At 31.7% G+C, this 16,581-nt stretch overlaps 2 protein-coding genes and 1 long non-coding RNA gene across 4 annotated transcripts in view; 2 read left to right on the top strand and 1 right to left on the bottom strand.

Annotated features, from left to right (window-relative positions):
- LOC134280907 (uncharacterized) overlaps nt 1-1,075 on the top strand; it is a 42,449-nt gene extending 41,374 nt beyond the window's left edge. Inside the window, exon 4 of the long non-coding RNA XR_009994984.1 lies at nt 783-1,075. This is a non-coding gene — a long non-coding RNA (uncharacterized LOC134280907). The remainder of the gene's footprint in view (nt 1-782) is intronic.
- LOC134280903 (runt-related transcription factor 1-like) overlaps nt 1-14,064 on the bottom strand; it is a 66,505-nt gene extending 52,441 nt beyond the window's left edge. Inside the window, exon 1 of one of the 2 annotated variants that reach the window (XM_062763356.1) lies at nt 13,617-14,064. In XM_062763356.1, coding sequence (XP_062619340.1) covers nt 13,617-13,638 — 22 coding nt within the window. In that variant the 5' untranslated portion in view covers nt 13,639-14,064. The remainder of the gene's footprint in view (nt 1-13,616) is intronic. The other variant, XM_062763358.1, reaches the window with a different exon arrangement.
- The window catches only part of LOC134280905 (transcription initiation protein SPT3 homolog), a 61,443-nt gene continuing 47,520 nt past the window's right edge, over nt 2,659-16,581 (top strand). The window contains exon 1 of the mRNA XM_062763362.1: nt 2,659-2,840. Coding sequence (XP_062619346.1) covers nt 2,707-2,840 — 134 coding nt within the window. The 5' untranslated portion in view covers nt 2,659-2,706. The remainder of the gene's footprint in view (nt 2,841-16,581) is intronic.

A 16,581-nucleotide genomic window follows, 5' to 3' on the forward strand; every position in this document is an offset into this window, starting at 1 on the left:
GATTTAAGGAATTTTATTCATTTTGTTCTTGTTTGAAATTGTTTTTTACATTCAATTATGTTATAGAACATATATGCATCCTGAACTGCTTTTCATGGGCAGTTTACACATACATTCTTTAGTGCATTATGCATCCAAAAGAATGAACAAAGGCAAAGCATAATACATGTCAACGTGCAAAAATATTGTCACAGAAATAATTTAATTTCATGATTATTATTGAATGATTGATCTGAAAAAGGATAAGAATAAAATAAGACACTTAATAATAATCATTAAGGAATAAGAATTAATGTACATGCATATACTGTAAAATCACATATTTTCTTGGAGTCAAATTTTCGAGGATTAAAAGATTGGTTTGTAGGGATTTGATTTTGTGGTCGGAGAAGTGTTGATTTACATTTCGTGATGATCATGATTTTGAGGGTCTCTCCATATCTCTTAAACTACGAAAATTAAATGACAATAAAAACTAGTGATTTCTCAGTAAACAAAAAATATATATTACTATGAAAACATTATATTGAACTAATACTGTAGAAAATTACTTGCATAATTTTCAATTCTTAGACCAAAAGTGCATTCAGTTCACCTAGAGATTGAATGAAAAGTTAAAAAGTAACATACAAACAGAGTCTTATTGCCCGCACACCTCTAAAGGACAAAATGCAGAAATTTTGCAATGCAGTTTGATGGCCCTTGTGAGGATCAAGCTACTATAGATGTAGACAATACATCTTATGATAGAAGAGTAATCAAAGATTTTTTTTATGTTGTAGACTGAGATGAATATTTCCAAGAGTGGCTGAGTGTTTGAATAAGGATCAAAGCAGTAAGTGTGAAATTCAAATATAAAGCAATTGATGGAAGTGCTTCGGTACTGGCAATCAAGTATCTCCTCTCATATTTTGGGGAAGTGACTTTGCATGTTAAGTCACTTAATGTGAGTTGAACGTTAAAAAAATATATAAGAGCGGAAATGAAACTGTTAGATGGGGTAAGAGACAAAATAACTAACATTCCACGTCGTATTTGACCGAGAATCGCAGTAAAGAAGTATTTTGTACCAGAAATTAACAATTTTGTGCATGGTAACATATACTAGTAGTACATGTACAGCTGACTTTTATTGTGCTTTGTAACTTTCATCTGAATTTGAACCATTTCTGTGCATTAATTATAACCTGGGTTACCTAGTGCCTACGTCACTATGACTTACATCAGAAGGGATCAGAATACCTTAAAAGCATATATAATTTGACTTAATTTCAATGCTTCATAGTGGAAAATTAAATTAAAAGGAATATTTTTAATAGCTACCCAAGTATTCCAGGTATAACCTGGGTTGGAGCAGTTTATGGTTTATTATAAACCTGCGCTTTGCTGTTTATAAAGTGTAAATTAATTGCCTCAAATTGCTGTTAAATTCATTGCTTAAATATTCATCTCTGATTTTCATGCATTACATGGTTAAAATATGAGAAGGAAGCTATCAATTTTCACCATGTAGGTTTAGAAAGTGGAGCTTCCAGGCATTATGGAAACTTGAATGTTATACATGTGTATTAGTTCAGTGTTTGTGGTAAATGTTAACTTGCTGCGTTAACAGAACCACAGTCTAAGGGCCTCCGGTAAGGCATTGTGGGAAATGTGGTAGAGTTAAATAGGAAATTTAGTCGGTAATAGAAGTTTAGGGTGGTGGTTTGTGGAAAGCCAAAGAAGGTATTCTATTAGTCCAATTAACAAGGTACTAATTAAGTGTTGGTAGTGTTTGTAATGTTATATAAAATGATCATGTTGATTATAGATGAGGATTGTCATATGTTGTTTTTATGTACATGATGTTTTAAAGCTTTCTCTGACAGTGCAAAAGTTATAGCTAATGTATAGATGCATGATCATTACATTTGTATAATAATTTAAAAGTTATTTCTTATAAAATGTCTGATGTCTGCTTCCTGAAATTTAAAGTTATATACATAATAAAAAAAACTGACTACTGTAGCAGATGGCACAATAAACTACACTTTCACCTAGCTATTTGAAAAATCTACAGCAAATCACTCATCATCATAAAAAAAAAAAAAAAAAAAAAAAAACTATAATTGAAATAAAAAATCAGAATTGTGTAAAGAAAGTTCAGATCCCTAATTAAAATGTTATTGTTGTCCATTTGAAGTCATTGGCCTTTTAATACTTGATGGAATTATTTTCAAAACAAAAAATGACTGTCAGAATTACTTGATATATGTTCAAGTTTTGCATATTGATGTTAAGAAAACAAGTTTATTAATTTTCAAAAACCTTTTAACATGTGAGGGATCTTAGACAAAGGGCACTGACTTGGCATCTACTGTACTTGTTCAACTTTATCCCCCCTTATAGCCTTGTGTTAAAGTTAATTAATAATACTGTAGCTTAATTTTTAAATGATTATATTGCAAAGATTTGTGTTAAATGAATGTAAAAGATAAATGTTTCCAATAAATACAACTTTATAGCTTAACTGCAAAGAATTAATATATATTACACTTTATATTAGAATTTTGACATTTGAAGTATTTCCAGGAAACTGTTGAATTAGAAGGTCAATATTGAAAATATTCTACTGTAACGTACTTGCATGCCTGAATATGTTTTGTATTTACAGGGAGGATTAAAAAATTTGAACATCACAGAAGCTTATTAATTCAGCGATAAGACATGTCCGGAAAGGACGGTCAAGGTGGACAAAATCTGAATGGTCATCCGTCCGAGAAAAGTCAAAGTCAGAGCTCAGGGGGGACAGGTAGTGGGGCACCGAAGAATTGGTACTTGTCAGAGATACTGCAAATGATGTAAGTAGACATATAGCACAGTATGAAACTGTTTGTACTGTACATACTAGAAATTAAGACGAGGGCACTGCAAAGCAGCATCCCCTCACAAAGAGCATATCTATAAAGACACCATTCGACATCGATCTCGATGAAAATTATGCCACTTCCGTTTCACAAAAGGACGACCTATCAAACAAACACACACACAAACAATCGTGTAACTATATACCCCAACTCTGATGCAAGGGGACAGAAGTGAGATGGAAGAATGCAGTGAATATTAGAGGTAAGTAAGTGGAAGCAAACCTTTGTTTAAAATTCAATTTAGACTCCTTTTTAAGAAAACATTAATAGCTTTCTAGAGGAATTTTCCCCCCAGTTTGTTGGACGTAATTCTCTATAGACGTCCTATTACGTTGCCTTTTAGAAGAGTAAGTTCAGTTTTAATGATTCTTTGACAAATGATTTAATATAAGACCCATGAGGGAAAGCTAGGACATTGTGGGCATGGCTTTTATAAGAAATAAAGCCTTGACATTAAAAGAAAATCGGTTTTAAAGAACAGCATTAATTAAACAGGGGTTCTTCAAGCAAAGACATATAACAACCTTATTTTGTAGACCAAAACAAAAAAATATAATGTTGAAAAAAAAAAGTGACTGTACCTGGATAATTTGATCTCATGTCCATGTAATACTGTCGTGTTTGAATATATTTGTCTCTTACTCCTTTTTGTCTCCATTTGATAAATGGCAAACTGTTCTGCATAAGGAGAAAATTAAAACCAAAGAAAAAAAAAGGCAGACTCTTTTTTTGAATCACTTTTTTGACAGCGCTGAAAAGACTGCAGAACATTGGCTTACAAGTTAATATTTTATTTTGCTGTAGTATTGGCTGAGACAAGTTTTGCCCTGTTAACGTGAACGTTTAACATATACCTATCATGCTGCAGCATGGTCTATAACTTCAGGGTATATAAAACTTATGTATATTTATTGGGATTTGGTTTGTTGGTATACCGCTTGCTAATTCTGATTGTTGGACAATTATTTGATGTTGTGGTAGACCTTCCGTCTGATTTCTGGCGGTTGTGGTTGGCAGGGTAGTCTGGGACCAGAGGGCTGTATGTGCTAAGTAGATATTGAATGTTAGAGGTGTTAATATACAGATTAGACCCAAAGTCCCTACAAACTTTAGGGGACTGAATTGCTTGTCTTTTGTCTCGTCCTAACCTCCTGTTTGAAGATTTAAAATTCATCAAGAGCTGCCTTAAGGATGTGATTTGGATTTTGGCTCCATGCATGTGTGACTTTACTAAAACTATAAGGTTTTGATATTTAATAGTTTACTTTGAATTTTTGCCCTCCCTCTTCAAAAGAACAAAGTAATTAATTTTGTTCTGTTTTCCTGTCAACTAAATGTCTGTCATTTCTGCATTAATTAGTTTTGGGATGTTGTACCTGAGTTTCTCAAGAAAAAAAAAGGTTGAAAAAATTTCAGAGAAACTTTGAATTAAAGAGTTGTGTTATTAAAATGTCGCCAATATTTTTATTTGCCAAAGGTCAATTTTTAGGTCAAGATTGGAAAATGAATATTAATATTGGTTTCTGGAAAATCCACAATTTTTGTGAAAAGTAGAAATATTAAATGATTTTCTTGTACAAATGATATAATCACCAAAATCATTTTAATATTCTCAATATTTCAGATGGCTGTTTACGATATATTAATTGTTGCACCCTTACTGAATATTATTACAGTAATCATTCAAATAGTTTCCTCGGTAAATCTTGTTTGATTTTAAATCACTTCGAAGACACAATTACTTAAAAAAATTAAAATTGATGAGATGTTGGATTGCATCGTGCAATTATATTAGCAACTGGAAAAACACATCATTGACGTTTTAATTATGTGAATGATAGTTAAGCGAAGTAATTATGATAAAAAATATAAAGTGAACATTTTCAAAATTATGAAATTTTTTTTTTTTTTAAAAATTAGGCAGATGGCAAGTTACAAAGAAAAATAACAATATTCTAATCAGAAATTTTGAAATGGGAAGACCTTTGATTCTCCCTCAAGACTGAAATGTTGTAATTAATGGAAACCATTGGAAATGGTTAGGCATTGCTAAGGAATGGTAGACCTCGACAAAAACCGCTGGTGATCAAGTCTTTGTTTACTTTGGGGTAGTGTTTAAGCTTTTCTTTTGTTTGAAATAATTTATTCATTGGCTCATCAACAGCGGAGAAATTGAGAGAGAGAGAGAGAGAAAAAAGTACAAAAAAAAGGAGCATTTTAAGTCGTCGATACCAAATTGGCTTTATAGTATTTGAAAATCACCTGCATGTGTTTCTATAGGAACAGAATATCACAAAATATTGCTTATAACTCCTGTTATGTTCATCTTCAGAAAAAAAAATGTGCAAGCAGTACTGGTCTTTTGTGGCCATACAATATTTTCCCAATGGATTTATTTTTAATGGAATAAAAAACAATTTTAATTAATGCATTCAAATAATAATATGATTTTAATATTCTACTATTTCCTATTTTAAGTATTGGGAAATTAATGAATAATTCATTTTTATTTTTTAAGAAGAAGAGAAGTTATACAATATTCCTCAATTATCTCCCTTGTTTAAATGTGCAAATTGGGGATGTGTAATAATTCTCCGATTGAGCGTTATAGGGTGAAAGGCCTACCCTTTACATCAGGTGTCTAATTTTCTGTGCATTGCAGTTGAATCACGCACAAGGGTGATTAATAAATGTGCATCATATACACCAGGTCCCCACTTTGAATAAGAACATTAGGAGGGAAAATGTGATTGTCAGTAGTGATAATACAAGAATTACGTGATACTGTAGAGATGTGGAGAGCCTATAATATGATAGCCTTTTAATAGTGCTGTCATACAGCAAGAGAAAAATGGGTATAATGAATTTCAGGAACATCTAAATTGAGCTTATTGAGAGGAAATCATTTACCGTTCATTGGTTTTCATGCAGGTGACAGGCATTCTCTTTTCAGAGGTCGCAGAACGGATCCTATATTACGACGAATAAAACTGATATCATTACCAGTAAAACAATTAGACTAATTGAAGTATCTTTTTAAAAAAATATCCATATGTTTCAGGAACATTTTAGACTAGAATTTGCGCAAATACATTTAACATGCTGAAGATTTGCCTCCTGAAAGGTTAAAGGTACTGAAAATTAATGATTTTCAAGGATAAATCGTTGGTATTTACACCTTGTGTGTGGTCTTGACTAACGCCTGTTATACATTTATGACAATCAGTTTCATTTTCTCTGAGGTAGGTTTGTGAGATAAAAGACAGATTAAAGTATTGTCAAGAGAAGTCACTAAGTTTAAATGGGAAGTGGGGATTTCACTGCCTTCTGTGTCACTTTTCATACATCCTAAAATGAAAAGGGGGATAATACTTGAAGTACTTTGTCTGTCCATCTGTCTGTTAACTGTAAAGCTAAGCATCATGTCCCATTAGAACTTGTTTATATCTAAGAGAATCAAAACAAATGCTATTGAAAACTAAATGAGTTAAATGCTTATTTTGTGGAGGGGGTTTGGAGGGGGGAGGGGTTCAGTCTCAAATAGACAACTTTAATTCCTACAAATTTGCAGATAGCATAGTTAGCAGCTCTTTCTCAAATTAGTTTTTCAGCTATAAACACTTGTTCTTTGGAACCTCTTAAAGGAAAATATCAAAAATATGAGGATGTTTTTATTTGGCAGGACAATCCTTTACACTCCCTTTGGAAGGGAGAAATTCTCATTCAAAAATATTTTTCTACGGGGAGGCAAGGAAATGATGAGTTGTAATTAAAAAACATTCATTAAGGCGATTGTTTTGTAATGATTTCCATTCATAAACAGCATAAACACTAGGAAATATGAATGATGAAGAGAAATGTTGGTCATCACGTGATATAAATGTCGCCAAACAGTCAAATTAACACCTTGTTTGTCTGTTGAAACCACACAGGTAGAAATTTTAATTTACAGCACATGCCAGTTAAACACTTCAATTTATACAATTGTGGTTATCACACATTATATTAAATCTTACTAATTCTTTTGCCAGGGGGGCTTGTGACTCATTGTTTCAGGAGTGACCAGACAAAAATATTGTATTCTTTCCCCTCCGACACAAAACAACAAGACTCCAGCCTGTGTAGGTAGTTAAACACTAGACCAATGGGAGGGCTAGTAATATAAGCTTTGGACACAAGTTTCCTGGCGACATTGGTCAAATTTAGAAGCGTGAAGACCATTTAAACACGCATGTGTTTTGAACACTATGAATTGTTCTTTAGTGTGTATTCGGTGGTTTTTGGACAAAATTAGCTTGTTGTAAATAACACCTATGTAATTCTTAGTCACCTGGCTATATAATCCTGTTACACAGGGCAAATAATAGAGAAAGTCTATATGTGTGGGACATTTTGCCCAGTAAAGTTTATTTATATATGTACAAATTTTTGTCTGATTGTGAAAATAAAATTTCCTTAATGATTGTAAGTATTACAGACTAGAGCTGATAAAAGTAAGTAGATATTGTGAAGACCTGACCAAGCCCTAGAATATCCCTTAGTTTTCCTATTACAGTGGAGTCTCAATAATCAGGACTCTGTAAATCCAGACACTTGGACAACTTCACCTTCTGGACAAAAAAAACTATGTGGAGCAGAATTTGTTTTATCTACAGATTATTTTTAAGGTCTTCCGTCTTCACGGAAGACCTTATAGTGATTCTACTGTTTCTCCTGTTTCTACTGTTTCTTATTATTCTTTTTTCTTCCAAAATTTTGTGCAGGCGATTTCTCGAGAGCTATTCAGCCGTTTTCAATGAAATTTTCAGGAATTATGGGTCCTTATATGAATTTTTTATGTAATTCCGCTTTTTGGAAAATTCCCTTCCGGTGCCAAGTTATGGATAATTTCCTGATTTTAAAATGCGATTTTGTCGTGCACTTTTATCGAAAATGGCTAAGAATATGAACTGGAGACTTATTGGAGATATAGATCGTGACTTTGTGGTTTGCAGAATCGCCTTTTCGTGCATCGTCAGTACTTCGGTCGTTACAAGATGCAAATTTTAAAAAATCGTATTTTCTAACTTTTTTGTTTTTCAGTATTTTTCATTTATATTAGGTATGGTAATAGAAGCCCTCCTTATAATGCTTACTATATAATTTGTTTGAATGTTGATAAATCTAAAGTCTAGATATTAGCATTCAAAAATCTGAAGCGGGTCCAAAATGACATTTCGCAATAGGGGTTTACGGAGGCAGCCAAGCGTTTGCTTTAACGAAAGTAACATAAGAATAAATGAAATGTAAATGAATACTTGGATTGTCACGTCGTAGTTTCGTTGCAGTTCTGTGTCAAACTAACGTCTTCTATTATTGGTTTTGGCTGGTTTTCAAAGTAGGCAAAGAAAAGACTAAATGTGCAAATGAAATTCAATACCTCATATCTTTTGTGCATCACGGAAAAACAGATATTAAATCATACTTATAAGTAATACTTTCTCAAAAAAGAATATCAATTAATATTGTCAGTATAAATCTTAACCACTATTTATCCTATGACACTTGTGTCATATTAAACTAATAAATAAGACAAAAATAAGAAAACGATTTTTTTAAAGATCACTTCATGAAGTTTATTTTAGCATTCTTTTCTCAAAGAGCTGATTCAAGTTATTGAGCATAAATGATATCTGATTCCTTGACCATCGAAGGGCAAGCCATGTTTTTCGGCGAAACGTTTCAACCTTTTTCGATTTACAAATCGGGATAGTTCCATTTGGGGATAAATTGGAAATTGAAAAAAAATTCATAATCGTTTCACCGCTTTAGTGTTACATGCATATATACAATATGGAATTTTTAAAATGTGTTAAATATACTTTCTAAATCTTGAATCTTAGGCTATAAGAACGTCCTTTTTTAAATTACATTGAAGCTATCTCACCTATTTAATAGAACATTACAAAGAAAAATTCGTGGCGTTTGGCGCTAAATTTTGAATAGTGACCTGCCTTTCATAATTTTAAGAGAGAAGCATATTCGTTAATATACATGTACACAAGTAGATTTAGAGTAGAGGTCCCGATAGCGTAATATTTAGTGCGTTGGAATTTCATGCTACCGACTTGGGTTCAATCCCCCTTGTGTGCAAATCTTTTTTTTACTTTTCAGCTCGATTTTACGTCTTCTTTCCGGAATCGGACGGAAGACCTCTCATTGCTTGCAACGAGTTTCATATCTAGTTATATTTATTATTATTGATCCAGTCCATTTACTTAACACAACCATCGGGATTAGTCAGGCTTGACCCTACTTAGATCCTGTTTCTGATATAATTTTTTTCTAACATTAAGATTTCTATTTAAATGCCTAAAAGTAATCAGACATTTTAAATTTATTTTAAAATAGAACATGATTTAAGGTCATAAAACATTAAATGGAAGAATTTGACAAAAAATATTTTAAGAGGTTAAATTATAAAAAACAAGAAAAAGAAAATGTTAGAAGCCAAGATCAAACAAACTCAATTTCAGGACAGAATTGGAGGAATCTAGGATTAAGACTTCTGTGGTATTAAGTCTTAAGAGTAATGTTGGCATAATCCAATTTTTTTGCCAAGAGAACTTGACAAGCAGAGTGGCAGCTGAAACCACAGAAGACTGCAGATTTTCAGCTCCGATGCCAGACAGGGGCAAAGCAAAGGGAACAACCATAATGTTGGGTCAAGACAATAATTGTGGCATCCCCGAATTGTGGGAAAAAATGTTTTGTTTGTTAAAAAATAGGTTAATACAATGCTTTTGAGTATCATTTATGTATTTGTCTGTGATATATAGTGGTTACAGTGACTAGAGTCTATACATGTCTGCCTTGTTCTACCCCAGTGTGGTACAGATGTTTTTCTGCTGATGTAGTTAATCCCAGTATGGTGATGAATATGTCTTCAGTTGAATTATATGGATATGAGTCAGTGATATGTGTTTTAGCAGCTCTGAGATTATTAGGAAAGATTAAGAATTCTCTACTTTTCCTGACTTTTATCGGGGTCGTCTGTATCTCCAAATTATTATAAGAGCAGTGAATATAAATATTTTTTTAATGCAAGAAAGGGCTTTATTATATTATTTTGGTCTCAAATTGGATTAGAAATAGTTAAGTCTATATACACCAAGAAATTTCATTGTAAATTTTAATATCAACAAACTGCAAAAAAATGAAGGATATGTTACTAATACCTCATAACAATGAATAAAAGTTCTCACAGTACTCTATTTATGGTAACTTGAAACTATAATATTGTTTTTAAATTTGTTTCAAACCATTATGCTGTCATGGTAGCTTAGCTGGTAGAGAGCTCTATCTGTGATTGGAAGGTCGTATGTTCAAATCATGGCTGCGACTGACCTTAGTTAGTAAAAAAGTGTAGCAACTGTCACTATGCCAAGGGCGCTGCACTGTGACATTTGAGTATGAGACTTTTAAAGCTGAGCCCCTGTGTTAGTTAGGCATTGGCACAATAAAGAGCCCTTTGCTGCTCAGTGGCGAAGTGTGCCAGTAAAGGTCAATATTTGAAGTCTTTCACCACTATATGGTATGTATAATTTCTCTATATGAGTGAAAAATTCATGAATGGAATGTAAAACTACATACAATATTATATATGAGCAAATTTCAAATTTCTATCAGTGTATTTATAACTAACCTGGATATCAGGGGTTATATTTCCTGCATGATTTCAAGAGCGTAGCATCCAACATAAGGTTCAGGAATTCAAAGTTCAGAAACCATGCAGTGGAAATTCCATGATTACATTTTTGTTAATATTAATAAAAAAGCCAGTTTTCAAATTTACACACAATATGTGTTTTACCTATGTAAAAGTCTTTAAAAGGGATTAAAAAAAATGGCTTTTAAGGCCTCAAAATGGGCTGAGTTGGTCCTCTCTTCTCTCTCTCTATTTTGAAGCAGTATTAAAATTTTGCATGTAATATTGGGGAGTTATGAAAAAATTACCAAATTTAATTAAGCAGTATATATTAAACACTGTATCAAAGTATTGAATTGATGTCCAAGAATAAAGTTCATAATGTTGTGTGTTAGTTTTAAAAAAAAAAAATGTTTTTTTTTATTTTGCTCAACAGAACACTTTTTATTGGGTGGAGTGGAATAAATGTTTTGACTCCATTTATGACCTCAAGAAAAATCTGAAAAATACTGGAATAAAAACTAATGAGACAAATTAAAATATGTCATAAAAATACTGGTACACTAGCTTAGCTAATGCATGATGCCTGAGCTAATAGAAAAAAAGTGTTTACAGCTAGTAGCTAGGAGATTTGAAATGTCTTGAGACCAGTAAAGGTGTGCTCCATGAAAGGTTAAATCAATATAAAAAAAAAAACCAAACAACTTTAAATGTTTTTTAAAGGATTGGTCCACAGCATTTCAATTTATTATCTTTGTGTGTCTTCTGCTTAAATCAGTATGTAAGATATTTCCCAGTAATGGTTTAACCTAACATCCTATAGGTAAAGTACCTTAAAATTTATGAATTTCATTTTTTCATATATAAAGACAGTTAAAATGAATTATAAATATTCAATCAAAGTACATCAGCTATAAGAAATATGATTTTAACATTTTCTTCTCAATCAGCAAAGTCGGGGTAATGATTGCAGATCGAGGTTGTCATATTTTTTGTTCGATTTTTTTTTTTTCAGTCAAAAACGCCAGTCAGAATTGCAGAATATTCTAATTTCCCAGCTAAATATCTTTGAAATTGTAGATGAAATGGAATTTTGAAAAGTGCTAAAACTTTAATTTGATTAATCAATTTGAAAAAAAGTTTAATCTCAGAAATAACACACAAGTTGATTTTTCATTATTTTTTTCTCCAAAATAAAAAAATATTAATCATACTTGTTAAAAATTCACTGGATTTTGTATCCTCTGTCAAGACTTGTTGACTTATAAAAGTACATTTAGTACTGAACTTTGTGCATGCATGCTGACAATACATAAAGGTAATTAAAAGCTCCTGACTTGCTCCGGAAAAAAATTGATTAATTTCATCCTTTTCAGGTGTTTAATATTTCATAAATTGTGAAATTTCATGATGTAATTAGAAAAGCACGAGTTCACACAGATGGATATTGCTGCTAGGTCCCTGTTCATATCCCCAATGTAGCTGTGCATATCAATAATTGATCTTTTTTTGTCTTGCACGGTAAATAATAAGGAAATATATTTTTTATGGTTTTGTGTTTATTTATGATGATGATCGATGAAGCTGAAAATGATTATCTTTGTGTAACTGGCAGATGAAGGAAAAAAACACCCACAAATTTCCACCTGATCTGTGGGCAATGTCACGATATTTTCTGTCATTTCTGCTCTTGAAAAAATTAAGCATTAAATTTTCTTGGGTTCTGATAAATTTAAGTCTTTCCATGGGCAAAATGCAGACAAAAATATTTCTGTGTTTGAGACGATTTTTCCAGTGCAGAAAGATTGATTTTTAACAATTAATGTGATGAATAGTGGTATTTCCTCTAAATCAGTTAATATCAAGGAAACATCTAAAGTACATATTGAATTAAAATTTATGGGGCTTATTTATTAATGGTTTTGTTTAATGTCACCAAAGTCATTGGACATTTTAATCTTTGCAATGTTTTTAAGTTAGAGACATTGAGAAATTTCCTTTGGTTGCAGTTGATTAAAAAAAATATGAAACCGAAGCTTTTTTGCCCTTCCATTGCTCTATTGATTCAATGAACAATTTTCTTTTTAAATTTTAATTCAGTTAAAAATATTTTTCAAATTTTTTGCAAAAATTTAATTGACTAATTCAGTTTAAAAAAAGAAAGAAAAAAGTTGACTGCGTATAATGCAGGTTCTGTTAAAAAAGTAATTCAAATTCAATCGATCTATAATGATCATATTATATAAATAGATTGATAAAATTGCTGAATAAAAATATTAAATCTATATAACTGTACAACTTTTTGTTGTTATATTTTTACATATATTTGTGCTTAATATTTCATTTAATACTGTGAGATCTATACAAAGTTAAAGTGAATATGTATATCAAAATATTTGCAATTATTTGAATTATAGTAATATATCTGTTTTGCATCAGTTTTTTTTTTTTTTTCTTTTATAAAACATCATGAATTGATCAATAATTTTGATCATAAATTTCATAAAAATACAATTTAATATTTCAAGTAACTGAAACTATACTCTCAAATGAATTAAAGATCTAGATTTTGACTAAATTACGGTTTTCCATCATTTATTTAGCAGCAAAATGATTGGAAAAAAAAGGCTTCTATTTTCTATGCATTATGTGTTTGGTTTTTTGTTTGTTTGTTTGTTTGGTTGGTTTTTTATTTTGTTGAAAAGCATGACCAAAAATGTGCGAAAGGATATTTTTGTAATATAACATGGTATTTATAAAACTTTTAATAACTATTGATGTATATAATCAAGTTTTAGTCACAAATGAAGGAGTGGGGTGACTTAATTCCAATAAATTTGAGTAGCACGTGTCATATTTCTGTATTTGATACATTGTAATATATATTTATTTCAGCAATTTAATTTGAAAAAAAAAATCAATGAAAATAATCTTGAAATGTATTACTTTGCAGTAATACGAAAGAGTAGAGATTTTTTTTTTAACCACAAAAATAAAGTCAAAGGGAAAAATGTTTTACTTACCGTCAATGAAATTTTCATTCATGAATTAATTATTTCCAAAGCCTCACTTAATATTGGTACTCCCTCTGTATACTAATAAGACATTTTACCAAATGTGTGTATTTTCCACTGCTTTTTTAAACAACTCTCCTTAAAAAATTGAGTAAGACAAATCCGTTAACAGCTAGTTCTTTTCCTCCATAGTTTTTACGTTTTTCACATTTATGTATTGTTTTGACGAATATGTGTCCAGACAAAGTTATGGTTCATCTTACACCATTTTACATAAGATCTTGCATTTCTGAATAGTCGCACAATTTTACTGCACAAAATACCAAAAAAAAAATACTGTGGTTTAACCTCAAAATACTGGTTTTATTCCCTTTCTTTTCCGTCTCCTGTTATATAACGCAGAATTTCAAGTTTATTTTTCGCTGCCAAATTCACAAACTGTATGATTTTACCGTACGACTGCATGCAGGTCACATGGGTTTTTCTGTGGAACTCTTCTTTTTTTTTTACTTACTTACTTCATACTTATTGCACATGTACTGGGTTAGGAGGAATTCCTAACCACAAAGGAGTGCCCCTTTTAAGAAGAAGAGGAAAATTCTTTTCGCATTTTTCATTGGTTAAAATTACATCAAATATTGAACTTAAGGATCTTTACCACTTGGGGTTGCATGCGGATATAGATATTTAGGGAGGTACAAGTATAAAACTTGGTTTACTTTGGTTTCATATGGGTAATACTATCGACTTGTACGGCCTTAGTGGAAAATGTGCATAAAGTACAAAGAATTTGTTTGTAAGAAGAGGCGGTAATTTGTGGTCAGAATCAATTTGGAGAAAATATTTTTTGTGTTTTTACCAAATATACCACTATACCATCTCATATTTCCATATGAGTGAATTATTGCTCATTGGATTTAAAAAGTCACAAAAGCTTGAACAATAAGTTTTATGCATTGAAGGATAGGGGAGTCAGAAGAAAATAAAATGTGTAATAGATGAAACATTCTTAAAAAAAAAAATTCAGTGTTAAGTGGAAAGTGTGCCATGTCACTGTGAATTTTGTCTATGGGGCTACAACACTTACATTGTCATGTTAAGTTCTAGGGGGAAGTCTCCTATTATAGAGCATCCGATTGTGCCTTATCAAGCCCTCGATTTTCCGAAGTGACACCGAGCATCGCCACTGTATTCATACCCTGTTTGTTAATGTGTTATGCTGATAATTAAATCTCTCGTCTGGACAAGAGATGATATAGTAAGATTATCGGTTTTGTGGTCCCTGATGGCTCTTAAGATGAATCCGGATATAGGGAAATAGAGCGGTCACAGTTTAGATTTAACCGCACAATAAAATACTATTGTTTTTATATTGACGAATGTCTTACATTTATGTCATACATTTAGGACAACAAAATGATAGGGAAATGCAGCTAATTGCCTGCTAGTTGGCCTATTCATATACATGTTGTATTTCATAACTTGTCCTATGTATCACATCTTATTCACCCCATTTCTTATAAACAGAATTTTTTTTGAACGTTGAACTTTGACATTGCCAATTTAGATATTGCATGTTTAGGTGATTTAATGATAATTTTTATGTTAAATAGGGATTAAAATACCTTCAGAAAAAAGGTTTCTTTATGTGGTTCTCAGGTTCTTAACTTTGTTTCATCTTGTACTAGTTTACTTCATTCAGAACCTGCACTAAGTTGACCCCTCGGAGTTCTTTGTAAGAAGTCATCCATCACTCAGAGGTTTTATTGTATTGATACTGTCCTTGATAAACTGTTTAAGCATTTTATTTCCTTTTTTTGTTGTTGTTCTTATTAAGGAGTAGCATCTGTAGGCATGTAATGAATCACTTGCTTTAACTGGACAGAGTTGTCTCTCATTAGCACTGAAGGCAAGAAGAGTTATCTTTCTTGGTGAAGTATTGTGCTTTTAAATTAATGCTTAAACTTGAAGGAAAAAATAAATTTGTTTGCTAGAGAGAAGAAAGGATTTTGGATTTTTTGCAAATAATTGATAAAGAAAAGTGATCATAAGCTGTGACCCGTACTAAAATGGACAGGAAATGGACCATTCTGCTTGACACGAACTCCCATTACTTGACCCTTACTTCACTCAAGAATGTCAACGTATCTCTAATAGACAATTACTAACTTTTTCTTCAGGAATTTTAATTCATGAGAATAACTTTTCAATATTCTAAAAGATTTGAAGTTTTGGGCTTTTAAACATTTCTTACATCAATATTCAGGTAACAAAATATCATGTAAGAAAACAAATTTCACCTTGAAACACAGTCAGTGTCTTGAAAAATGTGCAAAAAAATCTAGGTATTTAGTCTTTCTTGATCTCGAGGCAATGCACATCTAACCTTAAGGCCTGAAAAAAGTATGTAAAAACAATATTGTTGCTTCAAATCTCTTCCAGCATATTTTACTGATTCAGAACTCTTCGTGCATCTCTGGCTGCATGTATTTCTGGTTTTTGACACTATTTGTGTGAACACTTTCTAGCGATACAAGTGCCTGTCAAATCTCCAAGTATTTCCTGAACAGCTGTGGTTGCTGACCGCAGCCATCTGACCACAATCCATCCCCCAGGAAGCATTCACTTGTGTCAGTCAACTGTGTGATGTATTCTGTTAGATCCGGATTATTGGAAAAACTCAGACTCATGTAAACATTGAATGTGATGTAATTTTTATGTCCGATTTTGTGCAAGGTCAATGAGTTGTGCATTTCCTTTATTGTGAAAGTACATGCATGAACTTGATGTATATGATTTTGCCAACAAGTCGATGTGAATTAAAAATTTAAACTATGGTAGTTTTTTTAATTTGCAGATTCAATTTTATTTGTACCCAGTATTGTTTAAAATCTTTGGAAAATATGTATGCATATAGAAAAAATAGCTGTCTGTGGTAACTCTTCAACTCATTGAGAAAAAACTGATATGAACA

Source organism: Saccostrea cucullata, unplaced genomic scaffold, assembly GCF_032062105.1.
Source record: "Saccostrea cucullata isolate Sc308-1 unplaced genomic scaffold, CSIRO_AGI_Scuc_v1 ctg422, whole genome shotgun sequence".
NCBI lineage: Eukaryota > Metazoa > Mollusca > Bivalvia > Ostreida > Ostreidae > Saccostrea > Saccostrea cuccullata.